Source organism: Polyodon spathula, chromosome 25, assembly GCF_017654505.1.
Source record: "Polyodon spathula isolate WHYD16114869_AA chromosome 25, ASM1765450v1, whole genome shotgun sequence".
NCBI classification, from domain to species: Eukaryota; Metazoa; Chordata; class Actinopteri; order Acipenseriformes; family Polyodontidae; genus Polyodon; species Polyodon spathula.
This window is the reverse complement of record NC_054558.1, coordinates 171,221-190,810: the sequence shown is the minus strand read 5'-3', so window position 1 is coordinate 190,810 and position 19,590 is coordinate 171,221. Positions and strand designations below refer to the sequence as shown.

General features: G+C 44.7%; 1 protein-coding gene across 1 annotated transcript; it reads left to right on the top strand.

Annotated features, from left to right (window-relative positions):
* The first annotated feature begins 915 nt into the window (after nucleotides 1-915).
* Nucleotides 916-11,500, top strand: LOC121300101 (PAK4-inhibitor INKA2-like). Its single transcript, XM_041228501.1, has 2 exons — nucleotides 916-1,330; nucleotides 9,126-11,500. Exons 1-2 carry the CDS (start codon nucleotides 1,259-1,261, stop codon nucleotides 10,101-10,103), a joined length of 1,050 nt encoding a protein of 349 aa, XP_041084435.1. The 5' UTR covers nucleotides 916-1,258; the 3' UTR covers nucleotides 10,104-11,500.
* Nucleotides 11,501-19,590: the final 8,090 nt, after the last annotated feature.

Sequence of the window (19,590 nt, the reverse complement as noted above, 5' to 3'; positions counted from 1 at the left end):
CGCTCTGCTGTTCGCTCACTGTTCGCAGCAACGTGCGCGGCCCTAAATACACTTCCAGTTTGTAGTGGCCGACACCACGGGGCTTCGAGTCCTGAGCTCCGACCTCCCCGAGCAGGTGTGCTGCCGGGGGTCGGAGAGCACGCAGCAGGAATTCTGCGGCACTAAAAGCAGAGCTGCGCGGCAGAAGTGCTCCTACGAGATGAGCTTAGAAAACACTTACAGGAGTTCGCAGTTAACTCCTCGCAGGCGACATTAGGCAGAGGTGCAGCTTTTTCATCTTATCCACACTTTTGAATATTATTCCATTACTTCAATTTTTAAATGTAATTAAATCACATATTATATATTATACCAAATCATATAACCATATACAATAAATTCGAAAATGTGCCAAAATGCTATTATTTCAATTGTTTTAACATGTTTTCAAACAACCCGTATTTTGCACATAGCCCGTAATAAGTAATCAATAATATAGAACCCAGACAGAATATCATTTTATTATTTATCATTAATAAGCACTTATTAGCGAAAGAATGCACGGATGTTCCACGATGGATATTTTTGGAGGACACATCTAATCGGAAAATTCACATTGTAACATGCGGTACATCATTCTCAGTAATGCTCTAACGCTCATGCATTGCTGCAATGTAACGATATTCCGGTACAGTAAAAGCATCTAGAATTACAATTAAATATAGATGACTCTTTAAAGAGAGAGTAAAAAATCAATATGATAATGATGATGTTTGCTGCGAGCAGGGAAACTTTATCCCCCAGAGCGAGCACATGTTACTAAATTCCCTCTGACCGAAATGCTTCTCTGCTCGGTACTGGATCCAGGAAAGACAGCTGCAACGCGATTGGACGCCAGCACATTCCCTTAGCGTGCTTGCAAACCCAGGCACAGAACAGTGCAGTTAGACTCGAGTCGCAGACGGGACCGACCCAGCGCTGCGTGGCCAGAATATTAATTTCATCAGTCAGGCGGACACGCTTTTAAACACTGACCGACCCACGGGGCACTATATCAAAGCGGGAATCTCAGTGAGCCTTCAAACGCACTTTTAATCTCACGAATGACTTCTTTCTGAATAAAGAAACCCGGGAAGACGAGTAGTTAGTTTTACAGTTTAACCAGCGGGAGGACTGGAAGACACGGGAAAACAAACATCTTCAAAGAGATTCGCTAAGCGCACCAACCGGACTGAGGCCACCTGTCTTTACAGTATGCGATTTTTGTCCATTTAGAGAAATGGCACGTCAGCTTTCCAAACCCGAAAGAAAGACCATGGACACCTGCTTGCGACGTTTAAAACAGGAGCTGGTAGGTACTGGCGCAGTGTACTATATCCCCTAGTATACACCTGTATTGTCCTAAACGTGGCGTGAGCACCGCTGCACGGGGCTCAGCTGGACTGCACGCTGCTTTGGCTTCTTGCAGATCAAAGCCTGTCTCTGTGTTATTTAGTGCTGGCTGTCTAATGAAATTAGAATACCGATTAATCCAAGAGGATGTGCTCTTGGACACTCACACAGTGGGGGCGGGCATGCCAGTACATGTTGCTGCTGGGAACAGGAGCGAGCAGAATAGACCGGGTTTTTTTGTGTGGCATTAAAACTGAGCAAGGCGTGTAGTCTGGTGTGTGGAGTAAATGTTTTAGAGTTGTACATGTATTATTAAAGGCGCACTGTCTCTAGTGAGATGTCACTAAGTGCTGGTATCGTTACGCTCTATATAATGTGTGTTTAGACGAGCTGAGGCTGCGCTCTTGTTAACTGTTGTAATGCTCTACCGGAGTCCCTGTTGTTTCTTTCTGTCTGTCATAACCGCTGGACTTGGAGTCAGAAACTGTATCACCCCAGCAGTGACTCGGTGTGAGTTTATTGTGCTACTAACCGGCTTCATATTTAAAATAATACGAGAACCTGTAACTGTTACATTACTTTACATCGAGTATGTTCTTATAATGTTCTTATGTTCTTATGAGTACACCTAATCAAAAAGCAGAGTCCGGAAGACACGCCCACTATCCAGACGTGCCGCTGCCAGCTACAGCGCTGCTTTGATTGGATTTGTTTTGTTTTTTGTTTTGTTTTTTTGTATACACAGATTTCTCACGCCCACTTTGTGTTTTGGTAAATACTGCAGTTAAGATAGCTCCATTGTACGTTGTAAAAAAAAAAAAAATCAAATAAATAAATATATTTTAAAAATGTGTGTGTGCATGTATTAGTGTGGTGTTGCGTCAACATGCATACTCGTGCTATTATTATAGTCCTGTGTTTGCTGTGTTTCCGTTTCCCTGGAACTTCCTTCCCTTTCACCACAACAGACCTGACTTTAATACCACCTGGTTTATGCATTCACGTTTCCATTTCTGTCCATTGTTTATTCCCGCAAGTCCCCAGTTATGGTGCAGTCAGATAGCATTTTGTTCCATAAACAGAAACTCCCAGCATGCTGATGAGATGTGATTAGGTAGTGCATGTTTTATTACATGCAAAGGAATGCTTTTGATTTTAAATGCATGCTTTAGACCAGAGCAGTCCCAGCTCTTTGGCAAAAGATGATCCGTTCTGAAAGAACCAGAAAACTAAATGAAAAATCACAAAGAAACAAAGAAAAAAACAATGTTTGAGGCACTTTGTTCTCAATATTAAAATACAATGCCAGGATTAGAACATTGAGTTCACACAGGAGAGATCTTTACAGAGTGGTGAGGGGATGGAATGGGCTGCCTAGTCATGTTGAGGTACAGTCACTGAGATCTTTAGAGACTGGTGAGGGGATGGAATGGGCTGCCTAGTCATGTTGAGGTACAGTCACTGATATCTTTACAGACTGGTGAGGGGATGGAATGGGCTGCCTAGTCATGTTGTTGAGGTACAGTCACTGATATCTTTACAGAGTGGTGAGGGGATGGAATGGGCTGCCTAGTCATGTTGAGGTACAGTCACTGAGATCTTTACAGAGTGGTGAGGGGATGGAATGGGCTGCCTAGTCATGTTGAGGTACAGTCACTGAGATCTTTACAGAGTGGTGAGGGGATGGAATGGGCTGCCTAGTCATGTTGTTGAGGTACAGTCACTGATATCTTTACAGAGTGGTGAGGGGATGAGGTACAGTCGCTGAGATCTTTACAGAGTGGTGAGGGGATGGAATGGGCTGCCTAGTCATGTTGAGGTACAGTCACTGAGATCTTTACAGAGTGGTGAGGGGATGGAATGGGCTGCCTAGTCATGTTGAGGGGTGGGCTGCCAGACTGATATCTTTACAGAGACTGGTGAGGGGATGGAATGGGCTGCCTAGTCATGTTGAGGTACAGTCACTGAGATCTTTACAGAGTGGTGAGGGGATGGAATGAGCTGCCTAGTCATGTTGAGGTACAGTCACTGAGATCTTTACAGAGTGGTGAGGGGATGGAATGGGCTGCCTAGTCATGTTGAGGTACAGTCACTGGTATCTTTACAGAGTGGTGAGGGGATGGAATGGGCTGCCTAGTCATGTTGAGGTACAGTCACTGAGATCTTTACAGAGTGGTGAGGGGATGGAATGGGCTGCCTAGTCATGTTGAGGTACAGTCACTGAGATCTTTACAGAGAGTGGTGAGGGGATGGAATGGGCTGCCTAGTCATGTTGAGGTACAGTCACTGAGATCTTTACAGAGTGGTAATACGAATGCTGCCTTCATGACGGATACACAGTGAGGGGATAGGAAGGCTGCCTAGTCATTTGAGTATCCACTATCTTAACAGCGTGGTCAGTCAGGACTTCTTCATACAGAGAGTGGTGAGGGGATGGAATGGGCTGCCTAGTCATGTTGAGGTACAGTCACTGGAATGGGCTGCCTAGTCATGGGAGGTACAGGACTGATCTTTACAGAGTGGTGAGGGGATGGAATGGGCTGCCTAGTGAGATACAGAGTGGTGAGGGGATGGAATGGGCTGCCTAGTCATGTTGAGGTACAGTCACTGAGATCTTTACAGAGTGGTGAGGGGATGGAATGGGCTGCCTAGTCATGTTGATCTTTACTGAAGGAGACACATCTTGAGGTGGTGAGGGGATGGAATGGGCTGCTAGTCTGTTGAGGTACAGTCACTGAGATCTTTACAGAGTGGTGAGGGGATGGAATGGGCTGCCTAGTCATGTTGAAGGAGACAGATCTTCACACAGAGTGGTGAGGGGATGGAATGGGCTGCCTAGTCATGTTGAGGTACAGTCACTGAGATCTTTACAGAGTGGTGAGGGGATGGAATGGGCTGCCTAGTCATGTTGAGGTACAGTCACTGAGATCTTTACAGAGTGGTGAGGGGATGGAATGGGCTGCCTAGTCATGTTGAGGTACAGTCACTGAGATCTTTACAGAGTGGTGAGGGGATGGAATGGGCTGCCTAGTCATGTTGAGGTACAGTCACTGAGATCTTTACAGAGTGGTGAGGGGATGGAATGGGCTGCCTAGTCATGTTGGGTACAGCACTGAGATCTTTACAGAGTGGTGAGGGGATGGAATGGGCTGCCTAGTCATGTTGAGGTACAGTCACTGAGATCTTTACAGAGTGGTGAGGGGATGGAATGGGCTGCCTAGTCATGTTGAGGTACAGTCACTGAGATCTTTACAGAGTGGTGAGGGGATGGAATGGGCTGCCTAGTCATGTTGAGGTACAGTCACTGATATCTTTACAGAGAGTGGTGAGGGGATGGAATGGGCTGCCTAGTCATGTTGAGGTACAGTCACTGATATCTTTACAGAGTGGTGAGGGGATGGAATGGGCTGCCTAGTCATGTTGAGGTACAGTCACTGAGACCTTTACAGAGTGGTGAGGGGATGGAATGGGCTGCCTAGTCATGTTGAGGTACAGTCACTGAGAGTGGTGAGGGGATGGAATGGGCTGCCTAGTCATGTTGTTGAGGTACAGACTGATATCTTTACAGAGTGGGGATGGAATGGGCTGCCTAGTCATGTTGTTGAGGCAGAGTCACTGAGATCTTTAAAGACCCATCTTGATAAAGTTTTGATAAATCAGAGTGGTGGGTTGAAAACCCCTTTGTGAATTGTGCTTATTTCTGTGATTTATTTCATGTAAACAGCTTATTTAGTGGTAGTTGTATTTGTTTTCATTCACTTCCATATTCTACAGTATAAATGTGTAGAATTATTCCACCAGCTACATCAATAACAGTGTTATCTTTACATGCCTACTGAAATGTGTTTATTTTTAATATATATTTTGTAAATGTTAAATTCTGGTCACAGTAACTGTTCTTTACAATCCCATTTCTTATCTCTTACCCTCTCGCTGCATCTATTCCATTCCCTATTATTACAGCCTAATAGCCTGGCTAAGCTGCCAGTTCCGTTTGTCACTGTTACCCAAGACTGCTGTCTAGTAGTTCAGCAGAGCATTTACTATACAGGACTGGAACTCTGCTGTTTCTGAAAACGAGAATGAATCTTTGTTATAAGGAGAACAATTGTATATGAATAGGGGGTTACAGCAGGATATGCCGCTGATGCACCCTGAGTATATCCTAGAATATAATAACTCAGAATACCTTTAGTACAGGGGCTGTCCATTCCACTGTCATGTTATTTACCACGAGGCATCAAAAACAAAGTAGTGCCTTCCTGTTGTCATGAAGTTCTTTCCTTGTCTGCAGTAATGATGGAAAGCCCTGAAGACCCCTGGCCAGGGTCAGGTGCACACAATGCCGGCACTCAGAGCACTGCACTGCACAGAGAGAATCTGTGTGCCTCAGTCAAAGAGACCTGGTCTCTCACTGACCCTTCGGGCTGCCTGGGAAGGAAGAACACATTCATAAAGAATGAGAAGAAGTCAAAGTACACAGGGAGTGAACCTAAGCAGATACAGTTAACCTTCAGTTTGGGATTTTCAACTCCTGCAAGATTCCTCTTGTTTGACTGGGAAAATACCCCTCAGAACCAGAGCCAACTAATCAGAGATGACAAAATGCAGTCAAAATAATTCCAAGGTCTTTTTAAGCCCTCTCGGTTTTTGTTCATTTCTCACTTCATAACATTAGCACAAAATCTTCTCTATTCAGAAAACAAGAGTTAATAAAAATCTCTGTTCAGAGTAAAATATTCTTTGCTCTTTATTCCCTCCAAAGAAATGCTCAATAATGTGTCTTCTTCAGAGGGGTTCACATTGAGCTGTATAGGCCACGCCCACCCAGGCCTCCATGTAATATTTTGCCCTGAAACCTGGTTGCTGCTTTTGATTTCATGTTATGGGTTAATTGCTACATTACAAATGGCTTGCCTGGGAATATGTGTGGCAGAACTCTTACGAGCCAGGCGCCCTGGTTCAGATCTTTGCATGTAAAACCATCACTAATAAATGCGCAGAGCGTGGGGTCTGTTGTACAGAGATGGAGAAGCGCAGGCTGTGGACTCTTCACAGCAGTCCTGCCCTGCCGTGACCTTCACAGCTTCAATAGGAAACAGTGCTGGCAGGCAGATCTTTCCCCGTTATCCTTTCAATGAAAAGGACGAACAGAGCAAGACCATTTTCTTTCCTGCCGATATGCTTTAGCTTGAGTTAACAAAGTTGAATTTATTAGAGCATTTTACAGTACCATGGAATCCTGCTCCTAGATCAACCGCTCGTTTTAATGGAAAAGTGCTTGATGTAATCCAGGTGCTGTGAAAAAATTCTGGAACCTTAATTTCATAAAAATCTGATTCTGAACTATAACTACAGTTCCAAAGGTGAAGCCCATAACCCTGACATCATACGCATCTAATAGTGTTTAGATGATTAATATAGACTGGCACTGGCTCCTTAACCTCACTCAAACACATCCACAGTGCTATTAGCAAGCTGGATACTTATTGTAATAGCGGATTCTCCTCAGGGGTCAGCCCCGGTTCCTTTCTCCACAGCACACAGTAATTATACAGTGTGAAGAGGAGAGAGGATAATGACGGCTGATTGCTTGAATTACTGTGATTTCGTTCAGTGAAGCAGCTGTCAATCGGAATACAGTCCGATTCCTTCCAGAGCAGAAAGCTGTCAGATTGTATGCATGAATGAGCCACCTAACTATCTACAGAGACTCTGTTCAGCCTGTTTAGCGGAAACAGCAGTGTGATGACCAGGGAGCTCTTTCAGAGCCGTACAACATATATATATATATATATATATTACTGAAGGACACAACGTACAGTGAGATTAGATACACTTGTGTAATGATTTTATTTGGTAATAATTTCAATACAAGCACTTTGTGCACAGAGCAAATTATATAACATACTGAAACATGCTTGGAAAACAGTTCCTAACATGTTTATTTCTAATATGAAATCGATCACACGAAGTGACAAAAGATACACGAAGACTGGTTAAAAATACAATATGAAGCCCTGCTTGCCTTCCTGCATTCTCGCATGTGGGGGGCCTGCAGCTAATTGAATCAGTGAAGTGAACAGCACAGCTTGCTAACACATGTGTGCCTTTGTTTCTGATCAGCTTGTCAGAGCCTCCGTCTCTTTGTCAATCAATGCTGCCTGAGTAAACAAGCCTGCCTGCTTGGGATGAAGTCCTGTCTCAGCCAATGGGGATTGGGGTTGGGTGAGATCCAGGATAATGGGGATTGGGGTTGGGTGAGATCCAGGATAATGGGGATTGGGGTTGGGTGAGAGGGGAATGCTGCATTGTTTGGATATCCATTGTTGATTTGGGGTTCAGTTTATTTATTTGGGGTTATAGTTTAGAGTTATGAAAAAACGATTAACCAAAATGACAGATGTTAGCCTCAGAGTTTATAAAGTAGGATAGTTAAAGATTTTCTACTGAATTGATAGATTTGCTCATTATACATGCACATGAGGCAAATGTTACAGTCATTCTACAGCATGCAAGTTAGTTTGATGAGCTTTAAAAAGCAGTTCCTTGATCTAAGCCAGACTAGGAATATGAAGCGCAACTGGGTGTGTTTTGGTGGCGAGCCCGATGGCTCCAGTAAAGTGAGATGAGTCTGGCGGAAGCAGCTCTATAGACAGTGTGTGGCTCTGTGTGTCAATGCAGAGCTCTTTCATGGTGATCTTTGCATGCTTTGAAAGGCTGGAGCAGCTGCTGTGTGCTGCTGTCAGTTAGAAGTGTGCAGCATATGCTTGGCACTGGGATTAGGTAACACAATATGGACTAAATGACAGAAACACAGAAATGTGTTCAACAGACTAGATATGCAAGGAAGTGAATGCAGCAGAGAAGCATGATGCAATCATGTCAGCTCAGTAGATCATGTGCCTCACACATTAACATCATGCATGTTAATGCTGTAGTAAATTAGAATGTTTCCTGCTGTAGAAACTCGAGTCGTTGTGCTTAGAATGTTTTTTCAGCGAAACGTTTGGAAAAGGCCTCGGGAGATCTCAGCGATTTGATTTCTTACGGTTTTAAAACACTTTTTTCCCCCAGATAAAAGTTAAACCTTTTCACGATATTAATAAAAACGACAACAAAAACACAGTGAACGTGTAGAACAAAAAGCATGTTAATTATCTTACACAAATATAAAAGCTGGTTACCTGGCTTATTAAATTGTTACAAAAACATTTTTAAAAATGTACATTGAAACTGTACACGATTCAGTCAATTCACAAATTCAATTCTTCTTCTTCTTCTTCTTCTTCTTCTTCTTCTTCTTCTTCTTCTTCTTCTTCTTCTTCTTCTTCTTCTTCTTCTTATTATTATTATGATGTAATTATTAACACCCTGAGTGACTTACAGTTGTTATAAAATATCACACTGAAGATAAGAGCAGTTATAAAATAAAGTCAGTGTAAATGAATAGGAGAATATAAATGCAGTAAATAATTCAGAATGAGAGCGAGTTCCACTAAGAGCAGTTAAACTTATATTACTTGCATTGAGACCATGCTGACACTGAATTGTTGTATTTTCCTGTATAAGGCCCCTTCGCTGGTTCACATTCTCTTTTCTATGTGTAAGATAGCCAGCACAATATCAAGGCTGTAATGTATCTAATGGGTTCAGTAGCGCTTGTGGTCTCCAAAGGGCTGCAGATGAGCACTGAAAAGATAATGTGTGTAATCCCCTGTCTTGCTGATTGGATTGTCTCCCTGTTTCCACAGCTCTCAATGAAGGAGTCTGGGGATGGCCTGCATGATCAGATGAACAGTATGATGGGAGCCCTGCAGGAGCTGAAGCTTCTCCAGCTGCAGAGTGCTCTGGAGCAGCTGCAGATCTCCGAGAGCCAGGGCCAGCTTCCAGCCACGGAGGAAATGAAAACCAGGCAGGAGGACTGGAGAGTCCTGAGGCCAAGCAGCTTTCATACTCCCAGACCTGCTTCTAGTTCCCCATCAGAGCCTGTGAGCCCCTCAAAGCACATGCTGTGTGCAAGAGATGAAGCCGGGGTGATGCCTTCAAGCGAGGTCCCCAGCAGAAGCTCCCACCACGGCAGCCGTGTGTCCTCAGCGCCCAGTGAAAATAAATCTCCAAGTCCCATTGGATCATCAGCTGTGGATCTTCAATCCATCTTGCAGAATCTTTCCAGAGAAGCCTCTGCGATGGATAAGGGAGCCCTAGAGAGCACGGATGATTCAAACGACTGGACCTCTTCTCTGATGTGCCAGAGTCGCAACAGGCAGCCTCTCGTTTTGGGGGATAATATTTTTGCTGACCTGGTTGGAAACTGGTTGGATTTGCCAGAGCCAGAGAAAAAGGCATTGGAGGGAGAAAGAAACGATCATCCTGTGAGTGTGAGCAAATCTCAAGAGATCATCAAGAAGTTCTCATGGACTGCTACTATTTTTAAGAAGCTCCTCAGGAGTGTGCGCCCAGATAAGGAGAGGTTGCTCAAGGAAAAGCCTGGCTGGATGTCGCTGGAGGAACAGGGGGCAGAGATCTCTAAAAGACCTAAAAAGACGGTGAAACAGAAGGGCATTTTTTACCTCCCTCTCCGGGGACATCCGCAGAGCGCTCAGATCAAAAGCAGAAAAGTCCCACAGGCTTCAGAAGAGAAGACACCTGGCTCTTACATCACAAGAGGACCTGATGCAGTGGAGAAAGTGCAGCCTGGGTTTGATTACCACACAGCTGTTTGGGTCTAATGAAACTGCAACCTCCAGATCTGGCAAAAAGGGATTACTGATTCGATACTCCAGTCTTCCAAATGTATATACTGTCAAATACAACACTGTCACAAGAGACTACAGCACCTGTGCTTAGTCCTGGGAGCCTGGTCAATGTTTCACACAGTGTGGGCAATAATATAGTTCAGCGTGCTGGGAGATGCATTGCAATGCTTACTAATCCTTTGTGAATTTAGTGATCACCCCTCTCCCTGGAAAGTGCCCATGAATTAAGCAAAAGCAACAACGAGATACTCGGAAGGACTTTTGTCTCAACGACCAGCACAGAAAGCCATTCCCTCACAATACTGCCCTCAGTAAGCTATTGAAACCGAGTAGTTAAAGGACATGAGGAAACACTGGCCAGTGTCATGGCAGCTGAGTCAATAAGGGCCTTTCCGATGATACTGTTTACCTTTTACATGCTCCTTATATCAGTATAAAGGGTTTTACCTTTAAGTAGTGCAGTAAATCAACTGTCCTGCAGTCTATTAGCTGTCCGCTGTCCGCTGTCCTGCATGCTGTTAATAATGCATTATTCACTGGAAGTTTTTCCAAATCAAGGTATCCAGACTTGAATGACAGCTCTGTTAAACTCGGGGCCCCGGTGAGATGCAGGAAATGGAACGGCTTGTTTGGTGTTGTCTTCTTTTCGTTCTTTGCTTCTTAAGGAGAGTTGTGGCACTACAGGAGTCCACCTGTGGTCCAGTTACATGCTAACGGAAGGGAAGGTGAACGGAGTAAATGTGTTCAGTGAGACACGGCAGAGACTCTGGGCTTGAGTCACTCGAGGGGTTCTGGTGTGTTACAGGCTGTTTGGAAATCAAGACTACAGCAGAACCGGTCACAGCCCACTGAACTGGTGCCAGGACTCCAGCCCTATTTACAACAGCTAGGATCTATAGCAGTCTTCTCTAATGCTGATTCAATACACGTGTTTCTTCTTGTCATCCTTTTCTTTAATAAAGAATCACAGCCACAGCTTTTACAAGACTTGTTGCTTGTACTACAGCCCTCAGAACCCCAGCTTCATCGTTACATTTAAATAACAGAACGAGCGAGCAGGGCCCCCTTCTGCCTTTCACCTTCGCACTCTGACCTTTCACTGTTCCGACCGCTTTGGTAAGGTTCTGGAATGACGTTCAGTCACTTCCTCTCAGGCCGATGTAACCTTGCTGGGTAATATTAATCATAAACCTTTTCAATGTGTTTCCCCAGACTGTTCAACAATGTCAAATGCTACCTTCTGCTCAAACACAGCATAACAAACGCATTTAAAACTGTTTTGTAATTCAGGTTTGATTACCTACAAATGTAAGCACATGAACTGTTTGTGGTACGTTTCTCTGTACTTTGTACTGTAAATAAAATCCGTTCCATGCAGACCTCTCTCTCTCGCTCTTTATAAAAAGCATTAGGAATGGCATTCTCAGTGCAGGGCTATTGTTCACCAGCTAAGTGAACAGCTTTCCGTTTGTCATCTGCTTCATTCATTGGGACGCTGGTGACACAGTGGGTGGCTTTTTCTGAGCCGAGATCACAAATGAATATCCTGTCTTGGGAAATGCCAACTTCATCTGCCATTCCTACACGCTGTGCTTGACTGTTCAGTGGTGCTGTTTAATAGCAAGGACCTTTATCCTGTGACACACAATGCCTCCCCTTCACCCATTTTTACATTGTGGCATTTTACAAAAAGGCTACTAATTACCCCCCTGCCAGAGATGAAATCCCCTTCAACAGACACACGCATGTCACGCATCATACACTTGTACATACATATGGAGAACCGCTTAGCCAGTTGTCATGAAGTTTGGTTTAAGTTATTGTGCACATCGGATTGTGGCACTATAGGGCAGTCTGTGAGTCTGTTCATCCATCCGTCTGTCTGTCACACATTTTTGCATTAATCAGGGGAGCTGCTTATCAAATCGTGGTTTGTGCTCATTTTTCATCACAGTGGAAGCTCTAATTTAGAGTTGGTAGCCGAGGCGGTGGAAGGGACGCAAGTCCCTGAAATGCTTGTTTCTCTGCACTTCACAGGCATGAACATGTTCGGGGCTGCTGCTGGGTCCACAAGTTTTCAAAATGTATTTAATGAAATAATTTCTTGAGTGCAATATCAATTTTTCATTCCTGTCTGGAGCCTCGAGATCTCCAGCTGTCATGTGTTCCAGTCTCTCTCCATGAGTGTGTGTGTGAGCCGAGAGATCTCCAGCTGCCATGTGTTCCAGTCTCTCTCCGTGTGTGTGTGTGTGAGCCGCGAGATCTCCAGCTGTCATGTGTTCCAGTCTCTTTCCGTGTGACTGAATCCCTGACTGAACCACACAGAGTTTCCCATGGGAACAGAAGCTCTCTGCCCTGACAGTTGCCTCCCATCACAGGCATTCTTCACCAACATGGAATTAAAAATATACTGAAAGTTACAGCCCTGAATCAAGTCCCTTTATTAAAGTTTTTTTTATTATATATATATTATATAGAAGTGTTTATTTACAAAACAAATTAAACAGGTGAAAATCTATTGCCACACCACCTTGAGTCAGCCTGATCTCATGTGATCTCAGAAACTAAGCAAGGCTGGGCTTTTGATTTGTACATTTGATGCAGTTTATTCAATCTTGATGCTCTTCCATTTCTGCATTCCCGCTGTAGACATGCAGCCTGACACACGTTAATGTTGCCGTGTATCAAGTAACAGCGCTCTAATGGAGGGCTGAGCGGGATGGCTTTTCTAATTGATTTCAGAGATTCTCACTACAGTTTAAGTGTCTCTTAAGGTCTCCTAAGCGAATTACTTGTCAGTGCCTTTGACGAGAGGTCCTGTCATTGCGTCATTCCTCCTGGCGCCTCTAATTCTGTAGTACAGCCCAGCCCTGACGCCTCTGTGTGTGATACTGTTACTCACATGCTGCTTGGAAAACCCTTATTTAATAACATCAGTGTATAACTATTTCAGAATATTACTGTTCCTCATTAGAGTCATTTGGGAGTGTCCTCTGCTCCCCATCAAAGTATGTTCTTGTCCCTAAAGACAACGTACAGGAGTTGTGTCTCAGCATGAAGCAACGTGATCTGACTTGGACCAGACCGACGGACCCTTCAGGAAGGTCTCCAGAGATCGGAAGCTGCTCTGTGAAAGGAAACGGCATCCGAACCAAAGAGCTGCAATGCACTCCCCTTCCACTCATAGTCACTGCTATCTCCTTCAGGAACAGGCTCAGAAGAACGAACGGATCTCCTGGGAGAAGGAACGCGAGAAAGTTCTCAAGAAAGAAACTGCTGGCCCTGTTGTATTGTCTTCCCACAAATAAAATCCCCACATCAAATAAGTGACTTTTCATTAATGTGTAACATATTACTTTCTAAAAGCAACTTCCCCAGCACTGTCCATCGCTTTGTCCAAGTGAGCCCAATACTGCATCCCCTTGCTGAAGCAAATCCATCTTCCTATTGTAGCATCTACAGTACGGCACAGAGTACAGTATCTAGAATCTATGAGCTGCACTACCTGGATATGCAGCAGGTCCTGATAAACAGCTCCCACATCTCATTCAGGGGCTTGTCTGCAAACACATTGAAGCAGCCTTGCCGTGGCGAGTAGTAAATCACTTCTCTGCTGTTTAATGAATGTCGTGTCATTACTCAGTGTACATTACATATAGTACCAAACTTGTGGATTTTTTAAACAATTAAACACAGCAGCTGTGACGGCTCAGGGAAATGACTCATAACGTCCTGAAAATGATTTCAATGCAGCATTTCAGCGTAGCTCAGAACCAAGGGGTTAGAGAGAACATGACTGCAGAGCACTGCAGCTTTAAAAGGCTGCTTCTACAGAGACTTCTCTTTCTCTAGACATGCTTGTCTCTCTGATCCCCAGGAATCCTCTGCACACTGGGCTCAGCCTTTTCTTTCTAATTCCCAACAATCTACCTCTTTCTCATACAAACCCTGCATTTATCCCTTTTCCCTCATAAGAATGAGCTGCAAATGAACATACAAACCCTGCATTTATCCCTTTAACAGTGCACCCTGGTGAAAGCATAAGAATGAGCTGCAAATGAACATACAAACCCTGCATTTATCCCTTTAACAGTGCACCCTGGTGAAAGCATAAGAATGAGCTGCAAATGAACATACAAACCCTGCATTTATCCCTTATCATTTGAGCCAGCCGATTACACTTGGCTTCATACTGTACTACCCCCAGTGTTTACTTGCAGTGTGTCTGGCGTACTTCAATAACAATACATGATAAAACTATCAAGCCTAGTCATGTCGTTGCCAGGTTCCATTTCAAATGAAAGCTGCACACTTGAACATATCTGATATTCAGTATGACTGTCCGGTGACATCTCTGCATGGGGGCATTTCTTTCAGTAGTGCAGAGGCTTGCAAAGCCAGCATTTCAGTAGTGCAGAGGCTTCAAAGCCTCCCTCTCTGTGCATTTCAGTAGTGCAGAGGCTTAGAAAGCCATCCCTCTCTGAGCATTTCAGTAGTGCAGAGGCTTGGAAAGCCATCCCTCTCTGTGCATTTCAGTAGTGCAGAGGCTTAGAAAGCCATCCCTCTCTGTGCATTTCAGTAGTGCAGAGGCTTGCAAAGCCATCCCTCTCTGTGCATTTCAGTAGTGCAGGCTTGCAAAGCCATCCCTCTCTGTGCAGTAGTGCAGAGGCTTGCAAAGCCATCCCTCTCTGTGCATTTCAGTAGTGCAGAGGCTTAGAAAGCCATCCCTCTCTGTGCATTTCAGTAGTGCAGAGGCTTGCAAAGCCATCCCTCTCTGTGCATTTCAGTAGTGCAGAGGCTTGCAAAGCCATCCCTCTCTGTGCATTTCAGTAGTGCAGAGGCTTGCAAAGCCATCCCTCTCTGTGCATTTCAGTAGTGCAGAGGCTTAGAAAGCCATCCCTCTCTGTGCATTTCAGTAGTGCAGAGGCTTAGAAAGCCATCCCTCTCTGTGCATTTCAGTAGTGCAGAGGCTTAGAAAGCCATCCCTCTCTGAGCATTTCAGTAGTGCAGAGGCTTAGAAAGCCATCCCTCTCTGAGCATTTCAGTAGTGCAGAGGCTTGCAAAGCCATCCCTCTCTGTGCATTTCAGTAGTGCAGAGGCTTAGAAAGCCATCCCTCTCTGAGCATTTCAGTAGTGCAGAGGCTTAGAAAGCCATCCCTCTCTGGCATTTCAGTAGTGCAGAGGCTTGCAAAGCCATCCCTCTCTGTGCATTTCAGTAGTGCAGAGGCTTAGAAAGCCATCCCTCTCTGTGCATTTCAGTAGTGCAGAGGCTTGCAAAGCCATCCCTCTCTGTGCATTTCAGTAGTGCAGAGGCTTAGAAAGCCATCCCTCTCTGTGCATTTCAGTAGTGCAGAGGCTTGCAAAGCCATCCCTCTCTGTGCATTTCAGTAGTGCAGAGGCTTAGAAAGCCATCCCTCTCTGTGCATTTCAGTAGTGCAGAGGCTTGCAAAGCCATCCCTCTCTGTGCATTTCAGTAGTGCAGAGGCTTGCAAAGCCATCCCTCTCTGAGCATTTCAGTAGTGCAGAGGCTTAGAAAGCCATCCCTCTCTGGCATTTCAGTAGTGCAGAGGGAAAGCCATCCCTCTCTGTGCATTTCTTTCACAGTTACATAAATTATTAACTAATTAGCTTAGCGGCAAATTGGGATGCATGTGTTCAAAGGCAGTGCATTGGCCTGTTAATTAGGAAATGTAAATGAGATGTAAGTGATTGTGCTTAACCAGGATTCTTAGACTTGCTCTACATTATATTAAATACAGCAGGAGTATCTCGGGAGCCTGGGGCAGGGGTTCCATTGAAATCTGTGTCAATGAATGACAGTATTATTCAGTTGCTCAATCCCTTTCCTGTGTGCATTGTTAATTCTGCCCGGAGTATTGCTGTGTGGGATTACAGGGATAGGATTCATACCCCTTCAGACAGACTCCGTAACGCAGTGTAGCTGCGTGCAGAATGTGTCAGAATCTGTAAGAAAGGGGGAGAGACCTGCAATTATTTAGACTGGAATTGGGGGTGCTTGAGCCAGCGCTCTGTGTCTTGCTGATTAAAGATCCTTGTTAGCGTCTCATAGGCCTTCATGTAACTGCAGGGGAGGCTTCGTGAAGGAGCAGGTCCAGCCAGGGGGGTGATGGAAGCAAATGAGGCATTCAATAACAACGCATTGTTCTCAGCATCTCCAGATATATTCCGGGAGACATGTGCACCTCATGTGTGCTTTCCTCAGGCTATCTCATCAATGCATGTCTTTATTCATTAATAATGAGCCTTGACGCTATTACCTTTAATTATTGCAAAACATACGCCTTTAAATAAGTTTAGTTTAAAACTCTCAGATCAAAATAAACTGCATCTATAATTACCCATAACTTAGGAGTTATGGGTAATTATACAAAAATAGGAGTTCATTAAAGAATGCAGGAAACCCTTTGAAAACCCGACCCATGTGAAATAACACCACCTGCTCACTACAGCGTGTGTCTCTTTCAAAGCTGCGCGGCGCAGACCTGGGTAGTAGGTGGAAGGGCGCTGCAAGGTTAATGAAATGATTTTGTTAGCTACACGCCCGACATTTCCCGCTTCATAGCCACTGAAATAACTAAAGTCATACAGCGCTAACATGCGGAGACCATGTGATAGGATGTGTTCTCTCCCGAGTGTAAATGTGCAAACAGAATCAATCCCACAGCTGCCAGCTTGGCTGCAATTTATTTCTGAAAATATATATCCGCTTCTAAAGGAACAGCTGCACTTCAATTAGTTCTTTGAATATCAGCGTAGGCTGTGATCCAGGCTTCGATGGCTACTGACTTGTTAAAACACAGACTGTCTATTAAGACAGGCTTGTAAAAGGCCTCTTATTTCCTGTGACTGATTTTCTGATAAACACTTTCCAAAAACCAACGTGTGGCTCCCCTGAGTAAGCTAACAGGACAGAATCTATGTTGTTAACTGATTAAAGGTTTTATTTACTCTCGAGAGTCAATCAAATGTGCATCAGGCTAACGGTTTTATAAAACAAATATCAGCGAGCTGACTTCCTCCAGCAACGTGGGGCGTGTAACAGGCAGTGTTGAGGGAGGCACATGGGTTACCCAGAGCAAGGAAGCAGCCTGAATCAGGGCCAACAAACGCTACACACCATTCATTTAATATTTCTTCTAAGCTGTGAAACGTGCATATTGCAATGTTAATGAGACTTGCTTCTTGCATGGTTAATGAAACTTGCATATTGCAACGTTAATGAAACTTGGTTTGGACTATGTTTTTGTTGTTATTGAGAGAATCACAATCTAGGAGTATATAGAGGCCTCTGTCTGCCCATCTGGAAGTCATGACCTGTGTGTGAAATCAATGGAGGTCGTGTGCTGTTTCATGTTATTGATAACTAGAAATATGGATTCAATTAGCAGGAAGCGTATGGCTTTATTCAGGGTAATAAAGTGCTATCATAATGGCATCGTTACCCTATTTATGAAGCGTTTCTGCAATCGCTCCAGCACCTGAATCTTATCTAAGCAAGGTTTGCTTGCTTCTGCAGTTTTGCTTATTGAAGCTGATTGAGAGTGATGTTTTTACAGAGATGCACAGTCATGCTGGCCTGCCCTGGGGAGTCTAACAGGGAGACTAGAGGAGCAGGAGCAGACAGGGCCATATGGGCACCAGAGGCTCTTCTCCTGGGAGTTTGAACACGATGAGCAAAACTCTTCCAGAGCTCGGGGGAGGGACCAGGTCTTACACAACACAGTGGAGAGATGAGAGAGAGGGGCGCGTGTTTATAAACATTGAACAAGCACGAAGGAGTAACTGTGTGTGACAGGTCCACTCACTGTGCGGTTTATTAAAGCTGTACTCGTCTGCACCGCCTGGAGCTGTCTGAGAACCAGAAACTTCACAGAAATGGTTTGAGCGGTTTGAAACGATGTGCACTGATGCCTTCATATATTAAGATTCTGAAACGTGGTTTCTATGAAATGGTAAGCCCTGAGTCCCTGGGTTCAGATAATATAGAGTCTGCTGGACACAGACAGGCTACAGACGGAAGGGGCCAGGCCCAGGGCACAGCTGGGGAAAGGCAGATGCCAAGGGCTGCTCAGGCTGGGGGGCAAGGGGAAAGGAAACCAAGCAGAAAATGAAAAGGCAGGTAATAAACTGGAAGGAGACTTGGCAGGAGTGAAGCAGACAGGTGATCGGTGTGTATGAGGAGAGACAGGGAGGAGAGGAGAATCTTTGCCAAGCGACGAGAGCTCTCCTGTCTAAGCACTCCAATAGCATGGACCTCTATTCTGTATTGCCAGTAGTGTGGACTGCAATAATTCTGCATTGTGAGGAAACAATGTTTCGCTGCCGGGAATGGTTGTCTTCTTGATTTCTAGTAGTTTGATTTGGGTTTGACTGTCTGAATTATAACCCCCTTTGAGGAAAATCCTTTCTCCACTTCATTTCCAGCAGTGTCCTCGGGTTCTGGGTCCTGCGCTGCTCTAAAGTATTGGTTTGGGTTAATTTTGTCAAATCCTTTTGAGATTGCAATCAATCTCTTCTACTGCAAAGTCCTGAAAACAGGGCACCATTCCACTCCTAAACTTAACAGTACTGTCTTCATGAACCTTTTCCCCCACATTCAAAGAAACGCTCAATAAAGGCTGGTCAGCAACAGAAAACCAGTACAACTGGATTTCTTAAACTGGCATATTAAAGCAGAACAGGCCTGTGAGTTACAGCAGCCTTCTCTTCCACCTGATTCACATCTGCCTATATCCCTACAATACCCAACCACTGCCAGTGAATAAAAAGCATTGCATCAATGCGACGCTGCGAGTGATATGAAATCCAGGATGGTGCTGCTCCACAGCACTGCCACTTCACCCTCATTACAGCCGCGTCCAGCTCTGATGAAGACAGCCTCTGTGATCCTCTCAGCTGTCTGGGACAGCGTGCCAGCTTCTCTCTTTCTTTCTTTAACAGCACTCCTTGTTCCCCGCCTCTGTGTCTGTGAGTGCCGTCTTTGTGCAGAACGATCGCTGGCAGGCAGCCAGTTCAGGGCTAATGACTGACATGTAACCCCACCTCGAGCCCCCAGTACCACGATGAAGTCATTCTGAGGGTCCGATTCCTGCATTATTAATTTAACACAACAGTCAAGGTTACCGCCACAGGCAGGCTGGCACATCGTAAATGATACGCTTCGCTCTTCAGCTCTTCGAGTCACACTTTATAAGCAGCATTTCAAAAGCAGTTGAGAGGTTGCTGCAGCACAGGATTGCCCACTGAGCTCTTCTGAAGGAACTAATTGCAGCACGTTCCACTCAATGCTACTGAACCGATATGTCGACAGCCCGCTGCACGTGGCAATTCATTTGAAGGAGATAACAAGGTAGGAGTCTCGCACAAGGCAACTAAAATAATGAATACCATCTTACTACCCAAGGACCTTCACAATGCCCCTCTTTATAGTCAAGCTCCC